General features: G+C 41.3%; 2 protein-coding genes across 3 annotated transcripts in view; one reads left to right on the forward strand and one right to left on the reverse strand.

Moving 5' to 3' along the window:
- nr3c2 (nuclear receptor subfamily 3, group C, member 2) overlaps nt 1-9,268 on the forward strand; it is a 79,168-nt gene extending 69,900 nt beyond the window's left edge. Inside the window, exons 8-9 of the mRNA XM_080521034.1 lie at nt 3,594-3,751; nt 4,456-9,268. Of these exons, the coding sequence (XP_080377160.1) occupies nt 3,594-3,751; nt 4,456-4,611 (314 nt within the window). The 3' untranslated portion in view covers nt 4,612-9,268. The remainder of the gene's footprint in view (nt 1-3,593; nt 3,752-4,455) is intronic.
- A 2,477-nt stretch (nt 9,269-11,745) lies between these two features.
- Nucleotides 11,746-25,127, reverse strand: part of arhgap10 (Rho GTPase activating protein 10) — a 47,679-nt gene continuing 34,297 nt past the window's right edge. Inside the window, exons 20-23 of one of the 2 annotated variants that reach the window (XM_080518018.1) lie at nt 23,592-23,745; nt 16,347-16,451; nt 14,873-14,964; nt 11,746-13,205 (exon numbers count right to left, since the gene is read on the reverse strand). In XM_080518018.1, the coding sequence (XP_080374144.1) occupies nt 13,117-13,205; nt 14,873-14,964; nt 16,347-16,451; nt 23,592-23,745 (440 nt within the window). In that variant the 3' untranslated portion in view covers nt 11,746-13,116. The remainder of the gene's footprint in view (nt 13,206-14,872; nt 14,965-16,346; nt 16,452-23,591; nt 23,746-25,127) is intronic. The other variant, XM_080518019.1, reaches the window with a different exon arrangement.

The raw sequence follows: 25,127 nt of genomic DNA on the forward strand, positions 1-25,127 counted from the left end.
CTTCTGTCTGCGCGAAATATGTTGTTGTCTATACCTCATACATTAAGATAAAAACCTCCCGGGGCTTGTGGCGCACACGGTAATGCAGCTGCACTCGCCGGGAGAAATATGGCCTAGTTGAAAAGCCTCTGTACCTGCAGCGAAAATCAATTTGACACCAATTATGGTGGTATAAATGCCCTATTTTTGGGGCCGGTCATGGTAACGCCCCTGAATGCCAGGTCCGTTTCTAATCAGGGCGTATGTGGGTCAGTGGGAGAAAAACAAAAGGTCCAAATGCGGCCCGGGGTTTTAGCACATTCTCACCATGTCAGCCATGCAATCTTGCGCAGACACCACAACCTTTGCACCGGAGAACAATCTGTTTTCAGATCTGCTCTCCTCTGCTTCATGTATGTTCTGCCCCAAGGTGTTTGTGCATCAAGGTACGATGAAAAGAATTACGTGGAAAGGGGAGCGCAGGAGAGCACGGGAAGGAGGCAGCCAAACACACATCCTCAGAGTTATTGACCTGCAATGATCCGTTCTCAAAAACCTCCAATCCTAACTGACAAGAAGCAGGCTTTTTTTTGCCCTTGGCTATTCGCTCTGCAGAATTCCAACAAGTCCTGTCAGACACTGCTTTATGCTCGTGGTCCTACAAGTGGTTTGTCTTTATCTGAGGCTTTCAAGGTGCTGAAAGGGTTAAAAAAAAAAAAAAAAAAAAGGGAAAAAAAGAAGGTTTTAACGAACCACTAAAATATTTCCATTATTTTGAAAAAGACAGATATGCAAATCTAGAAAATGTACAAAATACAAATACCACTGAATCTCTTCAACATGTTTAGCCATGTCGTTGTGTTTTCTCTTCTGTGCATGAAGAGAAAACGGCTCCTTGTGGCTTCGGTACGCTTTTTTTTTCAAACATATTCTGGTGGAACAATGAATGACTTCCAGCTATTATCCAATAGATCCATGTTGCCAGATGAATGCACAGCATGTGCACAACTTTCGTCTCCCCCTTCTGTTAGTCGGAGTAATTACAAAAACACTCAACATTTACATAAAAACTATCAGAGTTATAAAACAGCATATATGTACATTCTTAAAGAAAGTGCTGCAACATCTGCAAAATGACTTGTCAGGATCCAATCAGTTGGTCTGAAATTTGGAAAATAAAAACAACCCCTGCTGATTGCATTAGTTTTAGTCTTTACCAAGCAGCGAGACTAAAAATCTCATCAGTCTGATAAGCATACATCTTCATATCAATATAATTTTAACAAGTAGGGATTCTGGATAAAAATGAACCAACAAAAATCGATTTCAGTTGCAATTCGTTGAATAATTGATAGAAATATACATACAATTATTTGAAAATGTTACCAAATTTAACAAGTTTTACCAAATGTTTTATTTTTTTTGCTTTATCAATAGAATTGTTAAGGGATATTGAACCTTTTCCAGAGGTCTTGTTATTGTAAAATTGTGTGTGGACACATTTTAGTTTACCGTAGTCATTAGCAATGACACAGTTTAGAAAATAACTCATAACATGATGATAAAAGCCTGAATGGACATTATATATAACAGAAATTGGAATTCTTGGCATTCAAATATTATTAATGCAGCATGCAACGGATTGCTGTTCACGTGTAGAAAAATAAAGTCTTCAGATAAATACTCAAGTTCAATTACCTGAAAAAATCCATGTATGTGTAATCATGAAATGTTAAATATTATTTGCTCCTTGCCACCTTCACCAGAAGCAGAATTTGAATAGTGTAATTATGAATTAAATTTCAAGCAATTTGAAACTGAATGTAGTACTTAGAAAATATGAATGATTTCCTCTGACACTGCATTTGATCCTCAAAGAGTTGATTTTGGCTTCAGTCTCACTGCTCCTCACACTGTGAGCGTTCAAATGCAGATCACGTTTAACTTTTCATTTTCAAATCGTTATTGAAGTTACCCATTTAAATTTAAGTACTTTCGGATAATGTTCTCCTGCAGATTGAAACATGTTCAGTTGTTCTCACAAGTCTCTGTTAATCATTTGCATTTCAAATGTAATTATTTATATTTTATGATCAAACAACAACACTTTCTCTTTATTTGTTCACTGTAAGGCTTTGCAGCTTTTCACTCGTTTGCATGACAACATTAAAATCAGAGAGTTTAACTGCTCTCCATGCTTGAAAGTAACGTATTGAAATAAGATGCTAAATTAAAAAATATTGATGATCCTGAAATCACAACCACAAATGACAATCGAGGCATTATAGCAACGCCACTGAACCCCATCGTTGTCGTTTCGGCTGCGGGACAACAGGCAGAAGATGCAAACTCCGCCTGCCACAAGTAAGCGTCACTGACAAGACCACACTCGCATCGTCTCACGCTGCGATCACTCGTTTTGATTTGATGTCTTTGAGGTTTTTCTTCAGCGAGTATGCAGCAAAAAGGTTTTGGTAGATTTTCATATGTGTGATTGTGATCTTCTGCTCGGTGGAGTATAGAAGACCAAAGATACTGCAAATACGTTTGATTCATCCTTGTGGTGCTCTAATCCTGCCTTTTTCCTCACATTTGTCTGTGTTTCCATCACACTGCCTCTTAACTTGATACTTCAGCCATTATAATGATGCAAGTGAAGGTGGTAGTTATTTAATTGCTGCAGTTCAAGAACAAACTACTTGATAAACGAGGTGCCTTTGACAAAATTAAGTCATTTAATTCACTATTGTTCCACTTTTCCTCTCTTTGCTGTCACTGTTGCTGACATAACTTTTACTTTCTGTCTACCAGTCGTCTTTCATGATTCAGTGGCCGCACATTAAACTAATTACCACTTGAAATGGTGAAAGTGCTTGTAATGAGTTGCTAAATAGGCTTAGGTCGTCAATAGAGGGAAAAAGAAAAAAAAAAAAAGTCCCCAAAAAATGCTAGTGTGTGGGAGTCGGAGCATAATTCACTAAGCACCCCTAATTACCCTTTACACACTTACATATTTCTACATTAAAGGAACATGCTGGTGGTTGTGCATGACTTAGCCCATTAACTGTGAATCATGTTGAATGTGCCTTTGACAGCCATTTTATAAAACCTATCAAATGCTAGATTTGTGAGAAGTTGAATTTGCGTGTGCGCCAGGGGTTGCTCTCTCTCCTGCCGTGAGCCTTAAGTGGATAGAACACTATAGAAAATGCATGGAAGGACATTTGAAGCGATAATTGTACGGAGAATATCTAATTCTGGAAGCAGTTATAATTTTGACCTGTTTAATTCAAGTTACTGCCGTTGTAAGTTGTTTAATGTTTTTACAGTAACAAAACAAAGCTAAAGTTTTATTGCGGAGGAAATTCTCTGTGGTTTCCGTGCTGCATTTTGTGGCTGCTGTAGGTTTTCTTCCACGCTTCAAATGAGAACTGTGTTGAGTTAGGAGCTGTCTACACCCGCGAACGCCTCCAAGTCTTACACTCGACAGCATTTATTGGGCCGCTCCCAGATTTGTTTTCATGTTGACACAGTTTTGTTTTTCTTTTTCCTTTCCTTGAGTATTGTTATCAGGACGCCCAGCCGACTGACTGAAGGTTTTGTCTGTTTCCCAGTTCCCAAAGAGGGTCTGAAGAACCAGGCGGCCTTCGAAGAGATGAGGGTCAATTACATTAAAGAGCTCCGGCGTTCAGTGGGGAAAGCAACCAACAACTCTGGCCAAACCTGGCAGCGCTTCTTCCAGCTCACCAAGCTGCTGGACGCCATGCATGATGTAAGTACCCTCACCCCGCCTGCCTCCGCGGTGCCAGTTGCATACAGTACAGCGCAGGGTTCCCTTGGCAGCCTCTTCAGTGTGCCGTGGCTTCACACTCTGAGCGAGGTGTCCAGTGGCGCCGCGGGGCTCTCGTATCACTGGAAACGTTCGGAGTGAAATGGCAGCATAGTGGATTTGGATAATGCGTTTACTTAGCGCTCCAGTGATGCTGTGGCTTGGAATAAGGATTATTGCATGCCGCTTCCGGGGGGCGGGGGGGGCGGGGTGTTTTGGAAGAGGCGTTGATCAGGCAGTATTGGTGAATGGAACAGAAGTGGATCAATAGCAGCTCACAGTTTATTGGATCACAGTGCAACAGTGGCAAATGTGCTAAATCATGGTTTTTATTTTTTTATGCGTGGGTCAGTGAGTGTACAGGCGGAACAATAATAAAGGAAAAGCCTTGAAGAGGTGAGTCAGCAAGCAAGGGGTCACGCAGATAAAAAGCTTGAAATCAGTGACCCTCGTGACTGAGTGAATGGGGTTAGTGCTGAGTGGATGACCTCTCTTTAAAGAAAAAAAAAAAAAAATCAGTAGTGCCCCCATGTGGTGAACTGGTTACAACTGGGAATGCATAAACACACATGGACATCTAAAATAGAACTTCTTCTGTCTGACTTTAAAAACTGGGTTTATATCTCTCTCATCCTCTGTTTGTCCAGCTGGTGGGGAATTTGCTGGATTTCTGTTTCTACACCTTTCGCGAGTCCCAGGCCCTGAAGGTGGAGTTTCCCGAAATGTTGGTGGAGATCATCAGCGACCAGATACCAAAGGTGGAGTCAGGCCTCACTCACACAATCTACTTCCACAAGAAGTGACTCGCCACACACAGCTGGGACAGAAGCGGCATTACGAACTGGAAAAAGAGGACAAAAAGGAAAGCGTGCAAAGAGGGCCCAACGCGTTGGCCTGCACCCAGTCGCCCAGCCTGCCAGCGCCCTCGCATGAGAGGAGGAAGCGAAGTGACGTGGTGACAGATGCAGAAAGGAAAAAAAAAAGAAAAGACAAAAAAAAAGTTGAAAAAAAACAAAACAAAACAAAACAAAACGAGGGGAGCAGGATTTGACCCTGCAGTCACCACCAGTGGTTCAGAGCTGTGAATAATTTGAGGAGCCAAGCATGACGCGGCGAGAAGGACATGTGACAAATGTGACAAAGTATCCCGAAGTAACAACCCCCACCCCACCCCGCCCCCATCCCCTCACCCCAAAGACAATACCAGTATTTTCTATGGAGATAAAGCCATACATTTCTTAGGATGCGATAGATGCGAACAGACACACAGACACAGACACACACACACACACACACACACACGCACACACACACACACATACACACACACACACAGACACACACACACACACAGACACACACACACACACACACACACTTACAGTCCACATGCCTTCACACAGACAGAAAGACAGAGGCACAGATGCACTCCACATGCACTAAAATGAGATTCCCTTTCAAATCTAGAGAAGAGGTTGGTTTTTTTTTTTCTTTGCAAATATTTACTCTGGCTTATGCAGTCTTTCACAAATAATAGCACTTATAAAAACAAACAAAAAAAAATCATGCCAATACTTAGATTTGCTTTGCAGTGTAGCAACAAGACTACAGAGCAAAGGAGGCACAGGAAGTTTAGATTGTATGGCGAAATGTCTATTTGAATATATTCAAGGGCTATACAAGCATCACCATAAGCTGAGTAATTACATTAGATTTAACTGCTAAGTTTCAATCTTGATCGGTGTCATAACAGCCATCATTGACATTTACATACTGAGTTTTCTAAAGTTTAAAAATGTGTAGTAAAACAATCAAAACTAATATGCAAAAGTCCAAAGCTAAAGTTGTTCTGAAATTAGAAAAAGAAAAGAAAAGAAAAGGTCTCTTCTGTGTAAAGACGGCCTGCACGTGAAGCTCTCGTCACTCTTCTGGAGGCATGGTGGTAAAGAATCAAGACAATATCAATGAGACATTTTACCTTCATGCTGAAATGGTCAGGAGTGCTTGCAGGATGGAAAACATGATGCATTTATGGAAACCATTTCAGTGGAGTCCGCTGGTAATGGATTTGACTGAGGTGCATCCATAGTAATTGCTGTCATTTGTGTTATCTCCAGAGCAGCTCTCCAAATGTCTGTTTTTACTCACAATGAAGCAAAACCAGCCCTTTGTGAACCAACACTTATCTACTCTTCCCAGAAATAATAAAAAGCATTTTATAAAAGTGTGTTGCAGAGGTTTAGTTTTTGACGAGCCAGTCATTTTACATTAAGGTGCTTCATTTCTAAAAAGCCAGGCAAAAGCATAACATGTACAGTAAGTTGTAGACGGTCCACACACTACACAGATGTGGATACAAAGTTTAACACACACACAATACTCTGTAAAATTGATATAATCCAAATCGGAGCTTGCAGCAAACAGCTAATGTATCAAAACCAGGCAAACGTGTACAGGTATTAACAACTTCTTAAACACATTCATCTATTCAGCTGTTGTACAGATGTTTTAAGGTACACGTTGACAAACGCTAGATGAAGAACTGATTATTGCGTTGGTATGATCACCTTTTATTTTGGGCCAATTTACTACTATTTTGAGTATAGCAGGCCCAGTTGTCTGGACCATTAACTTCTCTCACACCCCACTGGTTTCGTGGCGGTTGTGGAAAACTACTATGACGCTACTGAAAAGCAAGTTGCTGGGGAAGAAAAACAGAGGGTAAGCGGGTGTGTGTGATTCTTCTTCTTCTTTTTTTTGTGCCCTGTAAGTGTGTATGGAGTGAGGATGGCTCAATGTGTGTGTATCTGTATGTGTGTGTGTGTGTGTGTGTGTGTGTGTGTGTGTGTGTTATCCCCTGGCAAGCATGTGCATAGTTGATCTGCTCTTTCAGTGTGGGTATTATGCATTTATGTTATAGGATTAGCCATATCCTATTTCCACATTTAGATTTTGCACAGAGGAGATACAATGTGAAATGAGGCATTTGTGCAGCTAAGCAAGATTTGTCTGTTTCGATAAGCAAATGTGATAAAGCGCGCAGGAGGGAGACTTTTCCGGGTGGTCACCCGACCCGACGTCACCGGCAAAGCGGGGTGGCTGCGTGCAGTACTTTGTTGTCATGACGATGCTGCGCGACACTACATGAGGCCTCTTTGGGGAATCGTCAGACGATTGGCACACAAAGTGTTAGATCCCGAATGCCACTCAAAATTATCAAAGCAGGTGGAGGGGATGCCGGGGGTGGAGCTTGTGTGTTTTCAAATCACTAATTTGATAATGGTAATTTAAACTACGTATCATTCAAAATCTTTATTTATTTAATTATTCCCGGGACAAAAATGTGAGGTTGGTGCATGGCTTTCAAAAAGTTCAGCACGTCTTCGTTAAAATTAAGAAAATGGAAGTGTTTTTGTTTTTTTTTAATCATTTTATTTATAGATTAAACATCAATTAAACTCCCCGGCACGGAAATCTTTGTACTTCGTACCAATCAGAAAGGCTTCATTTTACAACCAGATTGCTTTACCCTCAAGCTAATCTCTCACACTTTTGTTTTATTCGTTCGCCCCTTTTGCATCCATTTCAAAAGAAAAAACCGTCTAAAGGGTCATAGGATGAATGGGAAAGTATTTTTGAGAGAATTATATTTTGCTGGAAAACAATATTTAAGTACTTTGTCTAAAAATGATATCCTTTTTGTAAAATGAAATGTTATTGCATGCTTTTTGATGAGATGTTTACATTGTATTTAAAAAAAAAAAGGGAAACTTGTGCCTTTTTATCTCACCTGATTTACAATTTTACAGTATATATTGTAAATAATACGGCAAGTCCTTATGTTGAGTATAGTCTAAAACATTTCTACTTTAACCATCTTGTTGAAATCTTGGAAAAAAAACAAACAAAAACAAAAAGTGTGTTTCCCACTCGCCATGTTCTGTGTGTCGGATCACAGAGAAGAATTTACAGTATATGTTGGCACCAGGACGGGCCCAATGGAGAACTGAATGTATCATACATTGTGAGAGACTTATGGAGCTTACTACCTGAATGTTAGAGAGAGTACATTTATTATCTTCTTTTCAAGTAAAATTATTTGATTTTGCAAGTTTTCTTTTTTTTTTCCGTCATTGTTCACATGATTCAATGGAGAGAGAGAGAAAAAAAAAAAGGATTTCTTATTTTGTAACAAAGATGTTTTAAGTGATGGATCCTTGTTGCTGTTTGGAATGATTTTCTAACCCATGGAGGTATTTGTTTGAGCACCACAATAAAAATCAAGAAGTCACAAAACTATGGACCGGGGGACACGTGGAGGAGAGTTCTTGACTTGTGAAGCTTGAGAACACAAACTTTGTGCACACACTGTTTGAGATGAGACGACGGATGTGGAAGGGGGTGGGTTATGAAAAGTTATGAAAAAACATTTTACAACAACAAAAGTGACACATTTGACCTGAAGGTATTATGAGGCCCTTGTCTGACTCCTTGGCCCTCCAGCAACATAAGCTCTGACTTTTTGGGGGGCAATATGAAGGTGCAGTTTGACTTTCTTTTTGGGAAATATATATATATATATATTTTTTTTTCCTTTTCCTTTTTGCCCAGAGTTAGACGAGACAATCGATACCACACAAGTCACTTGAGGCAGAGTCTGTCGGGGTTGAAAACCAGAAGTTTGAGCATAAAGAAAGAAACCTGGTGGTGTGGAGCCGGGCAGAGGGGAGCTCTCCAGACCTCACTGCAGCTTTAGGCTACATCAGCCTGCACGGCAACTACAGGCTGGAATGTCTGGCTGGACCGCTGAGCTGCATTGTGGGTAAAGATGTCAGTCGTTGGAAATAAAATTGTAAAATTGGCGGCGCGCTGTGGTAATGGACAGATCAGAGAGCGATATCGGCCTTCTCATCTCACTCCCAAGCACAAAGCAAATTTCCCCAAAGTGTCGAAGCAATCCTTTGGAGGAGCAAGATTAATGTACTGTTTATTTAATGGTCATCAATCACCACCTACAGCAAACACTAAAATATAATTTAAAAGAAAAAAAAAAGCCTTTCCTTGCACTCCTGGGAGCAGCAATCGCTTCAAAGCTGCCTGCTTCTAAATTAACTCCTATTTCCGGCACGGATGACTCAGAATTTGTCTCACTGCTGTTTCACAGTACACTATTGCGTCACTGTATGTAGAGTCACGTCATTGCCATTTTCTTTTCTTTTTGCAGATCTGAATCGGGTGCAGAAAGACTAAGCCATATCTCCACAGCCATGGCAGTGAATTTGTTATTGATATATAAATACTTTTTTCTTTTCCAATTCCAAAAATTACATTTTAACTCAGATGCTTTGTACAATATTTCTCAGCAACTCTCCAGCAATCATACAGTAGAAATCCTTCACCATAAACCAATAAAAAAAAGACCTTTGAAAACCAGTTACTTCTGTACATCTTGATGCAGATATTGCCATACTTGTGTTTGCAAAAGTATTGCAAGATTCTAATAAAACTGTTTGATCTTTTGATGCGATATAATGTATGTGTCTTTGTGTGTGCATGCTTTATCGCATGTTTGAGATGTGAAATGTGTGCATCGAGACAGAAGGTAGGAAAGATGCATGGATGGTTAAAAAAAAAAGGGGGGGGGGGGTGTTTGATTTGGATGAATTTGAAACAGCTGAATTTGGTGGCTGGGGAGGATAATGAGCCCAAAAACTCAGCGTTGGGCTGGAAAAACAGAAATGATGTGCAGCAGCAGCAGCAGGTACAGCAGCCACGAGGAGAGGAGACGCAGAGAACAAAAGGAGACGCAAAGACAGGAGGGTAAAAGTGACACACAGAGAGAGAGAGAGAGAGAGAGAGAGAGCGAGAGAGAGAGAGAGAGAGCGTGCAAGCCTGGGACTTTTACAGTAAAACACTGCCTGTGGAGAAAAATCACCATTAACCTTGTTAAAGGCTGATCTGAAAACACGCCTGCTTTGCCAGACTGTAGAGCAGACAGTATTACTTTTTTTTTTAGCTCATTTTTCCCTCCCTCTCTCTCTCTCTCTCCAAATCCACAGCCCTCTCCAAATCTCCCCCAGATTTCCAATTGCTTTCACTTGTAGTCGTGCCAGATAAACAGAATCTATTGGATCAGGCTGATTTCACGGCTGCACCCGCGCACATGGCGGCTTCTGTGGCCCACTTTTCCCGGGTTCTTTTTTTTTTTTTTTTCTTTTTCCCTCCCACTACTCTCTCTCCTTTATGTTTGAAATTCACTTCTCTCCAAATTCCCACTCAGTTTTTTCAGCCCCAATAATTCATCAGCTCCTACTGTGATTGTGTTTGAGCTTTGTGGGAAATGAAATAAAGACACACGGGGAGTGATAAGTTAGCGTAACCTCCACACATGCATGTCTGGGGTGAAGTTGGTGGCACTTCCCTGTCATTGCTCTGGTGGCGACGGCTGAACTGCTGTACGGCTTTGATCCGAGCTGAGTCATGGTGTAGTATGTGTTTTTGGGGGCTGAAGGACACTGCGTCATGGGAGGTAGAGGACAGCTGGCGCACAGCCAGGAGTGGGAAGAGAGCAATGAGCACGTCCGTCTTCACTTTTTTTTTTTTACACAACTCAAGCACGCCGACATCCACTCTAAATGGCGACAATGATGTACATGTCAACATGACCCAGGCCTCATGAACGACGACGAGCGAGGCGAGCAGAGGGGCAGAGGTCAATCACACACGAGGTAACCCGGACGTAGAGATTCCCAATTTACAACAGGGACAATAATAAACAGATGAAAAAGTGCAGAACTTAGCGGCTGTCTGGTCGATCAGCAGAAAGGTGAAGCAGTGACCGAAGGGGAGGGGAGCGAGGGAGAGTTTGAAATACTCTGGCAAGTCAGCCAGGTCGGCAGAAGGAATAGGATGAGTGAATGTGGAGAAAGCAACATGGCATGCTTCCTGACAGACAGTCCGAAGCAGAGTGAGAGGCAGGCGGAGTGGATGTCTCTTATGATTCAGCAGAATTCTGGCAGAGGGGAGATGATGAAGGGCCCTGAACGGGGATGGGGGGGGGGGGTGGGAGGTGGATTGTGGGAGAATATTTTGCCCATCTCATTAGCTCTGCCTCATTCCATTACGTTATCGTCGTATCGTCAAGATGCTTGAGGGAGTTTCTGGACATGCGCTGCAACCAGAAAACACCGCTGAACCTCAGCTATTTCCTTTGAACAGACAAGTTAACACGGGTATGGAGGGTGCAGCAGAGCACTTCCTGGAGCTCCAAGCGCCGTTGTGGTGGACTGATGGTAATTATGTAACCGAGGCCAAAGCACAGGATCTGGAGGCCATTTGGTGTGTTAATTACACAGATGTAGTCTGAGAATTAACATGCGTGAGGCTGAGATGTTAATGGATCGGGGAGGAGGTGGATTAGTGTGTTTTCCTCTGTGAAAGATTACCATCTATTTTTAATCCCCTTATGGAAAGTTATTTTGGAAGTAGCTTTTAGTCGGATGGACGGGCGCAGGTCAATATGAAGAGGAAGGCTTACGTTACACTACATGGCGCACCGTGTCGGTGTGGGCTGCGCTGTGAAGTCACATTATACTTGGGCCGTGCTGCAAACTGTGGGCCTGCTCGGTGACACATCGAGGTGACTCACCACAAAAATCAGACAAAGATTTCACAGTAATAATGGCGCAAATTCCTTCCACATATGAACTGTAACAGGAAACGCTTTAAATAACGCTTAACAACGTGGCAGTGAATCCACCCTTAAGTGTCTTCCTGGATTCATTTGATCCAAAAATAATAATTGTGTTTAACGGATTGCACCCGGGACAGAATGTAAAGGATCTTTTTTTCTTAAAGCTTTGGCTAGACATCATTCTGTAAGAGTAAAAAGGACCACTAATCACATTTACTTTGTTAATAATACAAAATACAGTGGATGAACAACAAAAATGTTTATTTGTTTAACATTGAGAGAATACCCAAAAGTTAAAAAAAAAGACAAGTGAAGGCCTTTTATAAATGTCATAAATCATCTGAAATTATTGAAACTGCAAGTGAAAACAAACAATCAACTAAACGAGAGTTCTCACATGAATTAAAGTCTGTTGAGTGTTTCAGGGATAAAATCATGTGAATAAGCTAAAATATTTGGAAAACCTGCTCATCATTGTACTTGGAGATAACGCTCATAATAATTACACTTTGAACATTGAAACATTTAAACTGCATATCTGTGGACAATCAAACAGATTTGATTGGCATAATTACTTGGTTTGATAAAATAAAGTGACGAAAAAAACCAAAAAAAAAAAAAAATAAAGCTTCACCTTTGTGGGAGTGTCTCATTTCTCTGCTCAAAAGTAACTGAGCAACGTTGCACAAAAGCTTCAAAAACATCTGAAAGACATCATTTAACAGTAAAAACACTGTTTCAAACCAGCGAAAATCACCTTTTTTCTTTTCTTTGGCACAGTCTGATGCTTGGGGTCGGCGCAACGTGTTTCACTGCGTTTATGTAAAGGAGTGCACCACGAACAAAACAGTGCGCGTTTGAAACTCAGAAAACATGCAAAACATGCAATCAATGCGCCAATTAAATAACATTACAGTAAAGCGATGTGCCTCATTTTCAATATCTAGCTATTCATAAAACATTTAGAACGTTAAAGCAGTGACACTCCGATTCATTTTCATACATACCCGTACATGTTTTACCCAGGGGGAGGGGAGTCTGGATGGCTAAGGCACACAGGCATCTTCAAACTTTTTTGTTTTTTTTTATTTAACAGCTGAAGACAAAACTAGTCTGCATCATTGTCAAGAGGGTGAACTGCTACGGTGGCCCGCGTGCTGAAATTCAGCCTTACAGTTTCTGAGTCTCCCTTTGACTTTGAGCTCATGGATACCATGTATAACTGGGCAGAGGAGAGAGAGTGAGCTCAGGCAGACACTCTGGTGCTGCGACCACGTCGCTTGGGTATTTGGAGCCTGTCGCATTTCCATATACAGCATGACATTGGAAACGCAATCCCATTACTGCAATTCCCAATGATGAAATTTGTGTGAACACTTAACCAAAAACGAACTCAAAACAACATGCGTGCACGTGCAGGATAAACTTACCAGCCAAACTGCGTAAACCTATATGTCTAAAACGGCCCGCCATTCGGAATAAATGGCATCGTCATTCAGGGAGTTTGGGTCACAAACAAGAATCTACTGTGAATCAAATTGAGGCACATTTCTCTCACTGAATGCAATATTTAAAAAAAAAAAAAAAAAAAGTCCATAAATATTTCCATGTGATTCTACAGCCACTCCACGTAGTTTTCAGGGATGAGGCCCCTCTTCCCTTCCAGCTCCCCCTCCAGCCATCCGGGCTCCCGCGAATGGGTCACTGCAGGAGAGGACACAGCGTCATCGGGGGAGGATAATACCACGGGGACGGGGAGGGTGAGGGTGGGGGACACGCAGAGGACACACAGCCTCCAGTGAGGATGTGTGCATGTTAAGAGTGAAGAGGGACGAGGGTTAAAAGAAGAACGCAGCCACGGTGCTGTGGCATTCAACTGCCGTGGCAGCGTTTTGTTTCTAATCTCTTTTGTTTAGAGCAAATCTGTTGGATGCATCTTTATTAGATTTACACGGAGAGTCAAAACCTTGGGAAAAAGCCAGCTTCTTGCATTGTAGATATGGCAGATAATACATCTCAGCCAGCCTTAGAGTAATAATAATAAAAAAAAAAAAAAAACACTCCTGCTGTTTTTTTTCTTCTTTAGTTTGTCATGCTTTGTAATTTAACTAAAAATTAAAGAGCAATCTTTGACAAAAGTATAAACACATTTCCTCCCACCGCCAACATTCGAAGGCGCGGGGTTTGAACTTATCATTTCCAGACTGACTGACAGGTGTTTAAGCACAAAAACAAAACTCTGAAGCAAAAATCCCACAGACTGCTGCTGCAGTCACATTTGAGCAGCTAATCACAAAACCCTTTTTAATAATGACATACAATTAAAATTTCAATCTTTTCGGTGCACGTGCTTCGAAAATGTCACTTTATGCAATTAATGGGAATCAAATTACAAGGAAATTAGTGATGCATAAATGTTGTAAGGCTGAAGAGCATGAGCATATGTTTAATTCTTCCTTAAACAAACTCTATATTGTAAGGTAAAGTATTCAGACCTCTTGACCTGTTTCACATTCGTTATGCACACAGCTTTGCTCCGACGGAAAAGAAAAAAAAAGAGATACATGCGGAAATAACTGTATAGCGTGGTGAAATATACAAAATGTCAAGGGTCCCCGAGATGCAATAAGTAGATGTTTAGTTTAGTTAATAAAAAACCTCAACACGTACGGTTTATGTATCAATTTCAATCACTTTCTTTGAAGACTGATTAAGTCTTGAAGGACACACAGAATGTAGGAAAAACTATGGAAGAAGAAACTTATCACAGTTTTTTAATTTGTGAAACAAGGGATGAAATTTGGGGTCAAAAAGAAATTAACTTCAGTAGTGAAGACACTTTAATCAAAGCATTATGTCTAAATAATAAATGTAAAGAAAATGGGCTCCACAATGTGATATTATCATTTTACAAAACTGTGATAAGCCATTTAAAGGTTTCAAGCTTTTTTGAAATACGGATGTACGCGAAACAGAAATGATGTGAAGATTACTGATAAACACGACAATGTATTGTGGGGTCTTAAACAAATGGTACGTTTTCCCATGAGGCTATTCTGCATATGTTCATTCATATATGCATGTATGAGGTATGTGTAGCTTGTAAAAGAGCGTTTTTACAAAAAAAGGACCTAAAAACCCCCCCAAAAAAACCTAATTTCCTCTGAGAGTGATTAAAGCTCAGCTGAGCCTCTTCCCCAGACACTGAAGAGCAAATCTATGTCTCCTGCCCCGCCCCTGCCGGTCCTCCCTCTCCTTGTCTCATCTCTCTGTTCAACTGACGATCAGATTGGGTGTTCGGTTTTCCTCCAAATCCAATATATGACCGGGCTGGTTCTGAGTGAGCGACTGGTGTAGGCGATAACACGTACCAGCGTTGAATATTGCGCCGACCTGGAAGGAGAGCTCAGAGTCGTGCTCAGCCTCACATGGGTACACTGCCTTGGCTTTCCTGCTGGTGACACTGAAAAATGAAGGCAATCAGTGAGCTGGCGGAGCTTTGGGGAGGATTACCGCACAGTTCAATCTGGGCCCGGGGCCTGCTTGTTCGTTCACTCACTAGCCTGAAACAGCAGAAATGGGCCAGGCTGGGTAATAAGTAGGAGTAGTAAGAGAGGAGTTCGGGCCACTACACACTCCTGTCCGATCGCCGGTCTAGACTGACTACGGAACGAGTGAAAACGTGTGTGTGCGTGTGTGTGTGTGTGTACGCTTAAACACAATGAGCCAGAGCGCTGTCTGTAGTGAGTTTTGTCAAGCAGAGAAAGCAGGCACACATTAGGTTTGCACAGCAGACAACCATCTATGGTGAGATAATTAAAAAGTGGCGAGGGGATTTTCAAGCAGGTTTGCACACAAACACAGGTAGAATAGAAAACCCCCTTCGCAGTGCTTCAGCTTTCAGGTTCACATTTGTGCGCTCAGAAGCTGCATTTTAAATCAGTTTGATGTAAAAAAGAGGGCCATCAAAGAAACCACATTCATCGCTCTGCAAAGGTTAGTAAAAGACATGTTTATGCCATTCCATTGGCAAAGGAAACATAAAAACTCTTCCTGTAGAAAGGTTGTTTTGCCCACTATTGCAAACTGTTATCTCGAATGCCAGCAACATTACCATGTAGAAATTGTGTCTTCAACACACGATGCCCTGATAAATATTTCATATTCTTTCGGCAGAACAGCAGCAATGTGGGATGAGAAAAGAGAAAGTAGATGTACAAAATGGGAGGAAGAAAAAAAAAAGTTTGTGGTCACAGAGTTGTCAATACAATAATGCTCAGCCAAGTTCTCAAAATCAGGATTATGGAGAAATGCAGTCAAGTGGAACCACATTTCGGAAATAGAAAAAAAAAGTATATTTATATAATTAATGGGCACCTATAGAATTATCACACTGCTTTACATATTCCTCAGCAACTTTCTAAAAGCATTCAACAATGAATTCATCATTTATTCAACAAATGAGAGTAACAGCCAGGCTGTCTGCGGAGCCCCGTCCACTTCGGTCGGTGATAAAAGAGAAAGACTCTGCTCTGGCTGCAGCCAGTACCTATGGTGCATTAAATTCCTCAAAAGGTAGCTAAATTATCGGAGGGGTAAACGTACGTGAGACGTAAGGTGGGTATATGAATGTGCAAAACCTGAAGTCGACGTGAGCTGAGGGAGGGAGGGAGGCTGTGATTCTGTTGTGTGTACATGTGAAACTCGCGAGCGAGTCAAAAATTAGATTGAAAGAAGTGCGTTTAAGAAGTCGGTGTATGTGAAAGTGATGAATAGAAAGAGACAAAAAAATGGAGGAGAAAGTAAACTGCACAAAGTGGTGAGGACGGAAGGAACCCGTCTTACCTCTCATCTGGTTTATCCTTTTCAGAAGAGGCTGTGGTGGCAGCAGCAGGGAGGTCGTCTCTCGAGGCTCCGGGAGCACAACGAGGTGCTGCTACCGCTGGGGATCTACACATAAAGGGAAAATATAAAGAAAACACAGCACTTGGTCACAACATATTCTACTGGGTTGCCTACTAAATGACATCATCGTCCATTTTCTCTGAATAGCTGCTGTGTGCAGGACAATAGCATAGACAATTAGTGCAACGTCCTCTGTGTGAGTCCAGGTTTTTTTTTGGCGGGGGGGGGGGGGGGGGGTCATTCTGTGTGGAGTTTGTAAATTCTCCTGGTATGGATGTGGGTTTTCTCCAGCTCCTCTGGTAGATGAAAACGAAAAGATGCTAAATTGTCTCTTTGTGGTATTATAGACTAGCAACCTTTCCAGGTTGTACCCTGCTTTTACCAGTATTTAAGGGTACACACACTATTTGATCCCCTATTGCCGTCATAGTTTAGTGGTAAATCAAACACTGATGTTTTTAAATGCTGAATTCAATAATATATGTGAAAATTCTTTGTGGCGGAATCCGAGTGATGTCAATGTAGCTCATCTACATCTCGGGAAAGAAACAAAAAAATTAAAATGCAGTAAAATGAATGGTCACCAAGTGTAAAAAAAAATCCATAAATTGAACCAATTCAACCTAGAGGTTGTTGTTGATAATACTAAAAGCATATACGATGGAACATTAAAATCTCAGGCATTTGAGGAAAATAAATAAATAAATAAAAAAAATAAAAAATACATATAATATACATTTACAACTGAGCATGTTTGAAGTTTGGTTTTTAATTAGAATCACTGCAGATCACAAATCACAAAGAGAATAAATATGCCATTTTATTCCACTCGCACTGTACAGCAGCTACACACTCTGAAATCTCATTGTGTGCATGCTGTCCATTTGCTCCAATAAAACGGACAACAGGCTTCCATAAATTAAATCATCCATTCCACTCCATCTGCTAAAAAGCCTCTTCAAGAGGACCGGCTCTCAACCACTGTCCGTAACAACCTAAGAGGTAAATCCAAAGAGAAATTTGTATGTTTTTAGCAGAAGATTTTAAATGTAATACAAAGAAATCTATTTGACCCGAATTATGACTTCTTTTTTTTTCCATCTCAGTAACTAAAAAAGCTTGTAACCTTAATCTGCCTCGGACAGATGTTCAACCCTCATCAAACCGACTTGTTGAAGGTGATTTGACCCGACAAAACACAAATTCTCGGTCTGAAAGCTTCAGGATATACTGAATGCATGAAACACCAAGAGAACCAAGTTACAATGACAAATCTGTACAATGCTGAAGTCAACGTTATGGTTGCAATAAAACTACATAATGACTTTATTTGCTTTTCTGTTCAGATGAAAGCTTAAAAAGCAAAACTGCAATTCAGCCATGAAACCAGTGTGACATGAATGAACTATTGTAATACAACTAATACATCAGAATGAGTGTTAAAGTTTGTAATATTTTGTAAATGATTTTTAATGAACCATCTTTTCCAGATATTTTGTATAATCTGAGACTAAAACCACTGAAGTTCCTCTCGCGACTGAGCTTGTCCTCGGGTGCACGTGTTTCCATAGTCCATTTTAATTTTACCAACTTCTCAATGAACAAATGTCAAACAACCTCATTTGACTGCCGCTTCATTTGTCACAAAGGAAGCAGTGCCTGACGCTGTTGTCAGGGCCAACAAGTCTATGGGCAACCTAGCGCATGAAGGTAGGGGGTCCTGGTAAAGGCAGAGCTCAGAGGAGGAGAGCGGGAGTCTTAGCCAGGCATCCCTCTGTGTTGCATGCCTGCCCCAGGGCCGGCGCTAATACAGCACATAATGAGCAAATTGCTTCGAGCTGCCGCTCCCATAGAGACGTTAATAAAGGCAATTAGAGAGAGCTGCTGGGGAGGGGCTGGAGGTTGAGAGTAGTGGTTATGTTGGCTTTGGTGGAGAAGAGCCAGAGAGATGGTTTAAACAGGGAACATGGCAGGAGATGCCATGCAGACATAGGTAAAGGTAAATAAATAGTTATCATGCTTTCATCACCCCCACCCCCACCCTCTCTTCAGCAGTGTTTCCTCCCTGCATATCTTCCCTTTTCCTCTCTTGCTGCACTTGTCCATCCCTTGCTGTGGCTTTTGGGTTTGGGCCTGGCCTGACTGTGGGTGATTTATAGCTCTGCAGCATTGTGGGGCCACTGTGGTGCTCAGTTGCTCCACATCAGCATGGGGGGACAGTGCGCTGCAGTGCAGCAAATCCACTCATTAACCTGGGCCCAGGCACAACCGCTGTCTGCCTGGGTCACAGCCAAGCAAAAGAAGAGCTGAAATGCACCAACGCTTGACCCACCCACAGGTGAGCGCACACACACACACGCACGCACGCACGCACGCACACACAAATATATATAAGAGAGTGAACAGATGGGTTGTGGAGTTGTAAACAAATTAATAATACAGATTTATTTTAGTTGAATCAGTTTCTCCAGATCAGTGAACGTCGATCAAATAAACCGATATCTCAATAATTGTGGAATAAACAGTTGGGGAAAATCAGTGATTGCCACATGGCTGCCCGAGAAACTTATAAATTTAACCAGAGGTAAATGTATTCTTCCCAAAATTGCTTTCACAATTACAGCTAAGCCAAACCGAGTGAAATCGTTTGCCATTTCGCATCCATAAAAATAGCAACAAGCTTTGAATTGCTCTTTCATTGTTTTTACTCATCACAGGCCTGGCTACGCTTTTTCTCAAAAGATGATTAAATGCAGCAAATGAGGACTTGAAAATGCAACGCCTGGAAAGAAACGCCTCTCCAGATGTTGGGAATATTCATCACAAGCTTTTAAAAACACAGATTTTCAAGTTGCGACAAAGAAGATATAATTTCAATAAAATGTAAGAGTACAAACATTGAACTCCAAAGTGAACTACAGCTGGAAGCCTTATGGTTTATCGTTTGAATCATTGGGGTTATCACACATTATCACGCACTGCCAGGCTAGTAGGAGGGAGAAATTCAGCAACAGAATGTAGACTGCTGCTTCTCATTACTGCAGGAATTTCAGCCTGCAGCATCCAACCCTTGTTGATCCTGGCATGAAGCTGACATGGGGATGAGCGGGGCTATCAACGGTCTTTCTACTGATGGCAGCGGTGGGATTTTTTACTGTTTCTAGTAGAAAGTGGAATCAAACCTACAGCCAAGATGCTCGCCCAGCCACCACCATAGTTTGGGTGGGCAGGAAATAAGCTCTGATCCACCATTTTATGATCCACAGCTGCCTGCCAGCGAGAAGTTTGGAGAGCTTTAGGAAAGAAATTGTGGGGGGGGGGGGGGGTGCGAGAAAATGGAACATGGTCAGGCCAGGACTTGGGGCAACAGAGCCACCAGGAGAGGCTGTGACTCAATTTAGGTAGAAGAGGAGAAATGAGGCGAGACATTGAAAATGATGAAGATGACAAATCGTGCAACGGTCCACAAAGAATTACTGCATGATACAGTGAGTCAGGATGCATTTGTGTTTGACCAGGCAGATTTTTTTTCTGCAGCTCTCTCCTGCAGGAGCCTGACTAAAATATTCTGCTTTCCAGGTGCGCTTTCGAGCACACCAGAGTGCAGATAAAACATTTTTTCTGAGAGTAGCTGGAACTAATGTAGCGATTGCCATCCCTACTGCTCGCTTTTGGCCGTGACAGAAGCCGGATCCCTGGGTTCCACGCCAGAGAGGTGCTGTGCTAACAGGTCTCGACCATCTCACATGCTAAGATTTATGAGTGAACAAAGCCAGGGCGACACCCTGTGACATATGGCGCAAGTCTTCATAAAGGGACAGGGGCTGTGGCTATAAGGGTAAACAAGATGAATATCTCCCCAATGTCAATACGATTTACACGGCCAACGCACGGCCACCTGTCTCCCAAACAAATAAGAGCTGAGATTTATGGCCTCCTCCTGGTTGCTCCTTCCGTCCTCCAACATGATGCCACATATGTGGGAAAGCACAAAGAAAAAAATCCCCACAGGGGGAAAAAAAAATATGGAGTTGGTTACATAAGGAATATACAGCCATGTCTATCTCATCCTGCAACTTGAGGGGGGGGGGGGGAACATGCCTACACACGCACGCACGCACGCGAGCGAGCATGCGCCCACAGAGGTGAAAGACACAGGAATCACATTGTCCTCTATCAAGTTGTGAGGGGAATTGTTTTTACTTTACAATTCTTTTCAGCTGGTGGAGAAGGAGAAAGGGACAGTGAAGGGGGGTGGCGGGTGGGGGTGGGGGTGGGGAGTCTATTTCAAGGTGAACCTGTAGACATGACACAGCAGATAGTCTAACATCTGCAGCATAACCCAATAATTCATCTCTCACATCAGCATTCAAGACCAGTCATGAGCTTGAAACAACAAAAAAAAATGAAGGACCAAGGACTTAGCAGAGAGTGAGGACAAAAAGGAGAAGCCAGAAAGAAATGTGCCAGAGCATCACGTAATTATTTCATTTTGAATCTAAAAAAAATATGAAAAAAGAATTACTTTTTTTTTTTTTTTTTGTTATTCAGAAGAAATATGATCCAGTAGAGGTAAATCATGGGTCATTGAAATGATTCACAATAAAATTATATATTGTGTTTTATGATATTTAGTGTCTCCTATCCTACATCAGCAGGGGAAGAATCGACTTGAATTCAATTTTGAGACGCTATTTGCAGGGTTGTTTTGGAGTACGATGGTCTGAGTGTTGCTTCACATCGAGTTCATGCTTGTTGGCCGGCTGAAAGCTGAGGAGTTTATCAGCTCTCACTGAAGCTGTGTGGGTTTTATGATGGTGCTCTGGCCTCCATGGGAAGTTCAATGAGAGAAGCGTTCAGTTAACCAGCCATTCTGAATTGGATGTAGTTGTATTTCAATTTGTGTGGCTCTCTTTGTGCGGGTCCTGAGATGAACTGGCCACTCATTGAGGCTGTAGCCTACATTTTGCCAAATGTCCCCTGGGACAAGGTCACCAGTGTCCATCGGCAGGATAAAGCAGGCTGAAGGTTTTACACTTTATCAGAAATACAACAGCTGTTCAGTTTTATATACAAGGTTAGATTGATTGATTGATTACAATCAGAAACGTGTTCCAATTTCAGAAATCATTATGCAAGTTATATAACCACAAACTAGCAATGATTAGTTATTGGACAGTTCCAAGAAAAAATGGTTAAATACTGGTGTTCGTCAGGGAGATATTGTAAAATGTACCACTCTCAGGTCCTTTAAAGGCATATACTGTATTACTCCTGGTCATTGCACCTGATTGATGTTGTTAACTTGAAAATATTAGAAAAATATCAGAACTGTGACACTGTGTTCATTTATATGCACGTTACACCTACATCTAGCACATGTACAGTGTGTCTATTTCAATAAACATGATCCTTTTGTCCAGTATGTCCAAATTAGTGTAATTCTTTTGTAAATAACACAATATTGTTGGATACTACAACTTACTCAGTTGTTTTTGTGATATGACAAAAGGATTTTGTAACAATTTATAGATGAACAGTAAGACTGTTACTTCATCAAGACACATTTGAAACTATAAAATGGTAAATATGTAGAATCCAAGATTGTTAGCACACCATCCAGATTGTCAATACAAGCTGCATTAGAAATAATAATAATAATTTCAGACTATATACAAACCAAACAGGAAATGTTGCAAAAGGATATTAGTTGGTCAGGAAGCAGTTACACAAATGGAGGAGGAGGTTAATGATAAAGAGCTTGGATGCTGACTTGCAGATCAAATTGTCCAGTTTTAATGTGTTTTGCTATTCTAGTTTGTCGGATGAATATATTGGAACCACTATTGTCTAGTTGCACATAAATAACATGTAAAGGAGTTTATTTTTGAACATTTGATACAATCACAAATTAAATATGGAAAGTATCACACTATTAAGCCTTTGAATAAGGTTCCCTATAAATGATTGATAAATTGATCAATTGATTGATATAAATGATTTCAGACAGAAAATAAGAAAATAATTGAACTTGTCTAAATGCAGCAAAAAAGCCCAATCTGGAATAAAATATATTTTTTTAAAAACATTAAAAGCAGAAAATGTGAGTAGGTGATGTGTAAGAAGACACTAGTGTGCGAGACGATATAATCACAAAAAGCAAACATCAATTGGAGATGGAATTGGATGAAAAAAAACATAAGCGAGATTGGAGAATGCTTTTTTTGATCACACTTCTGAATCGCCCACATTTCTGATACTACTCTAATAACCTGACTACTGTGGAAGCAAAGACCTGTTAATGACAACATACTGTAATCTAACCCTACTGACGACAGTATTCGCACTTTAACAGTGGAAATAGTGCAACTGAGCTGATGCACGGGCGGAACGATCTTCGACAACGCAGCAAAGACTCAAGTAACCTTAAACACCATATTGGACCCAACATAAATTGAGCCCGAACATTCACTCTTGCCCGCAGGGCTCCCATGCTGCCTGTTTCACCCATAGCACCTCCGCCCTTTTAATAGCTTGTTAACAACATGGAGCAGCAACATCTCGAGCTGGCTTCCTATCGACCTGGCATTATCCTAAAGTCTCCATTCCTTGTGTGCTCCTGATATGTGACCCACTGAGTCACGTGTCCAGGGTTTGCATTGAACATGTTCCTCTTGTGGCGTTACAATTGAAATTGCATATTAGACCCTGAATATAAGAAAACCCATCACTTTCAGACCTATTTCCCCGAGTCATATCCCTTGATCGCTCCCAACAATCTGTCTATCTCCTCACCACAACAGGAACAGCAGAAAGCTACGACCTCTGAGTGGGGTCCTGCACGTTTCTTCCTGTTAAACGGGAGGTTATTTTTCCTTTCCGTCGCTTATGTTCACTCATATGGAATTTTCTCTCTAAAATTGCCTTGAGATGACCGTTGTGTTCGGTGCTATATAAATAAAATTGAATTCAATCAAATTTCCTTTTGAAAACAAAGCCAGGCATGTGCTCGGAACAACATTATGTCAAAGAGTAAGAGTAATAAAAGAACAATTTAAAAGGTCACTACAATGTTCACATCTTTAATTCTTATTTGTTCACTGGGAATCTACCAACATCACCTGCATCTTAAGAAGGGTCACAGAGACATATTGATTTGGGCCTTAAGCACAGCGGAGCACTCACCTGGAGTTGTTGCTGGAGCCAAGTGGAACGGCGTCCATCCTCTCTGAAGGCGTCTCCGAGGCCGAGGCGGAGGATGACTGGGACGATACAGACTCATTGCTTCCCATTGAAGTCTCATCTGTCGCGAGGATGGAACTATCTCGCACGACCGACACTGAAAAAAACAAGGGGTTTTGCTAAGAAAAAAATTGGGTGTTTTTATTACATTTGATTCCACTGGTAAAGATTCCGGCTATTGCCTCTTACTGATGATCGCTTCCCTGATAAAGGAGCTGAATAATTTATCAACACATAGGGCAATGCTGCATCAACAAGAGACTTTCTAAATCAAACTGCTGTCAAAGCAGGAAAGACTTACAGCCAACTTTGTATTGTTCACAGTAATACACTTGTGCAGTCACAGACAGGAACCGAAGAGACATCTGGGAGATCCAAGCTCTTGTATTTCAATTTCACTGTCAAGTAAAGATCGTGCTTCTGGGAGATGTGAAGGCATAAAATGATGCGGGAAGTGTATATATTTTTTTTCTATCTTGTCTTTTCTTCAACAAACACATATCAAACTCATGGAAGCATTTAACCCTGAAGACAATAACTCATCTGCTTTTAACTGTGTTTTTTATTGAAATTGTATCCAAATTAGTACATATTGAAAATGTTAAATACATTTGAGTTATACACTGTGTTCATTTATCACATCGTTTACTTCACATTGGCAATATGTTTGACATATTTTACAATGATTTATTATAAGTTTGATTATAACCATTTTTAAACAGGATCCGGGGGGGGGGGGCTCTCAGGGCTCAAACTGCGCTGAACACTCACTTAGCCACGAGCTGTTGTGACATCGTTATAGATTTCTTCAGAGGTCTTGAACTTCAGGTATTGAAGAAGTATGTCATTTGCCTGAACATTAGCAAAAAAGGAAGCAAAGGGACTTTCAGGTACTCTGGGAGTGTTCACAACTGTGGTGCAGTTCCCTGGTCCAGACTGGCGTCAGGAAAAATATAATGCTGGGCACTTGTGTCTGGTCTGCTTTGCTCCGACATCAGCAACATTAACATTAAAACGAACAAAACATGGACTTAACAGCTCTCATAGCATATGAATATTCTACAACATAAGTTCCACAATAATGCCTGAGGAGACACTCAGTCATCAAAGTCAAAGTATTCCTTCTTCTTTAGCAGTTCTCAGCGGGGATGAATCGTCCTGGATGTTGCCTTTTAAGACAAGAAACAGGATTTCCCCAACACTGCAGCTAAATGCAACGCAACTCGTGTCGGATTGTTGTGATGGGAAATTTAACAGATAATAATCGACACATTTTTAAATGCACGTCACACGCTTAACCATGCGGTCCATTACGTCCTGTGTTTAGTCTTTAATGTAACGACAACCAAACTACCCCAAAGTGTTAGCAAGCATACCAAGACCTTGGAGACTCAGTGTGCTTATTGTCTCCACACTAGGGTGTGGATGGGAGCATTTATACTGCCTGGATTTTAACCAGGGTTTGTTTTAACTGAGCCA

Source organism: Blennius ocellaris, assembly GCF_963422515.1.
Source record: "Blennius ocellaris genome assembly, chromosome: 3".
Lineage (NCBI taxonomy): Eukaryota > Metazoa > Chordata > Actinopteri > Blenniiformes > Blenniidae > Blennius > Blennius ocellaris.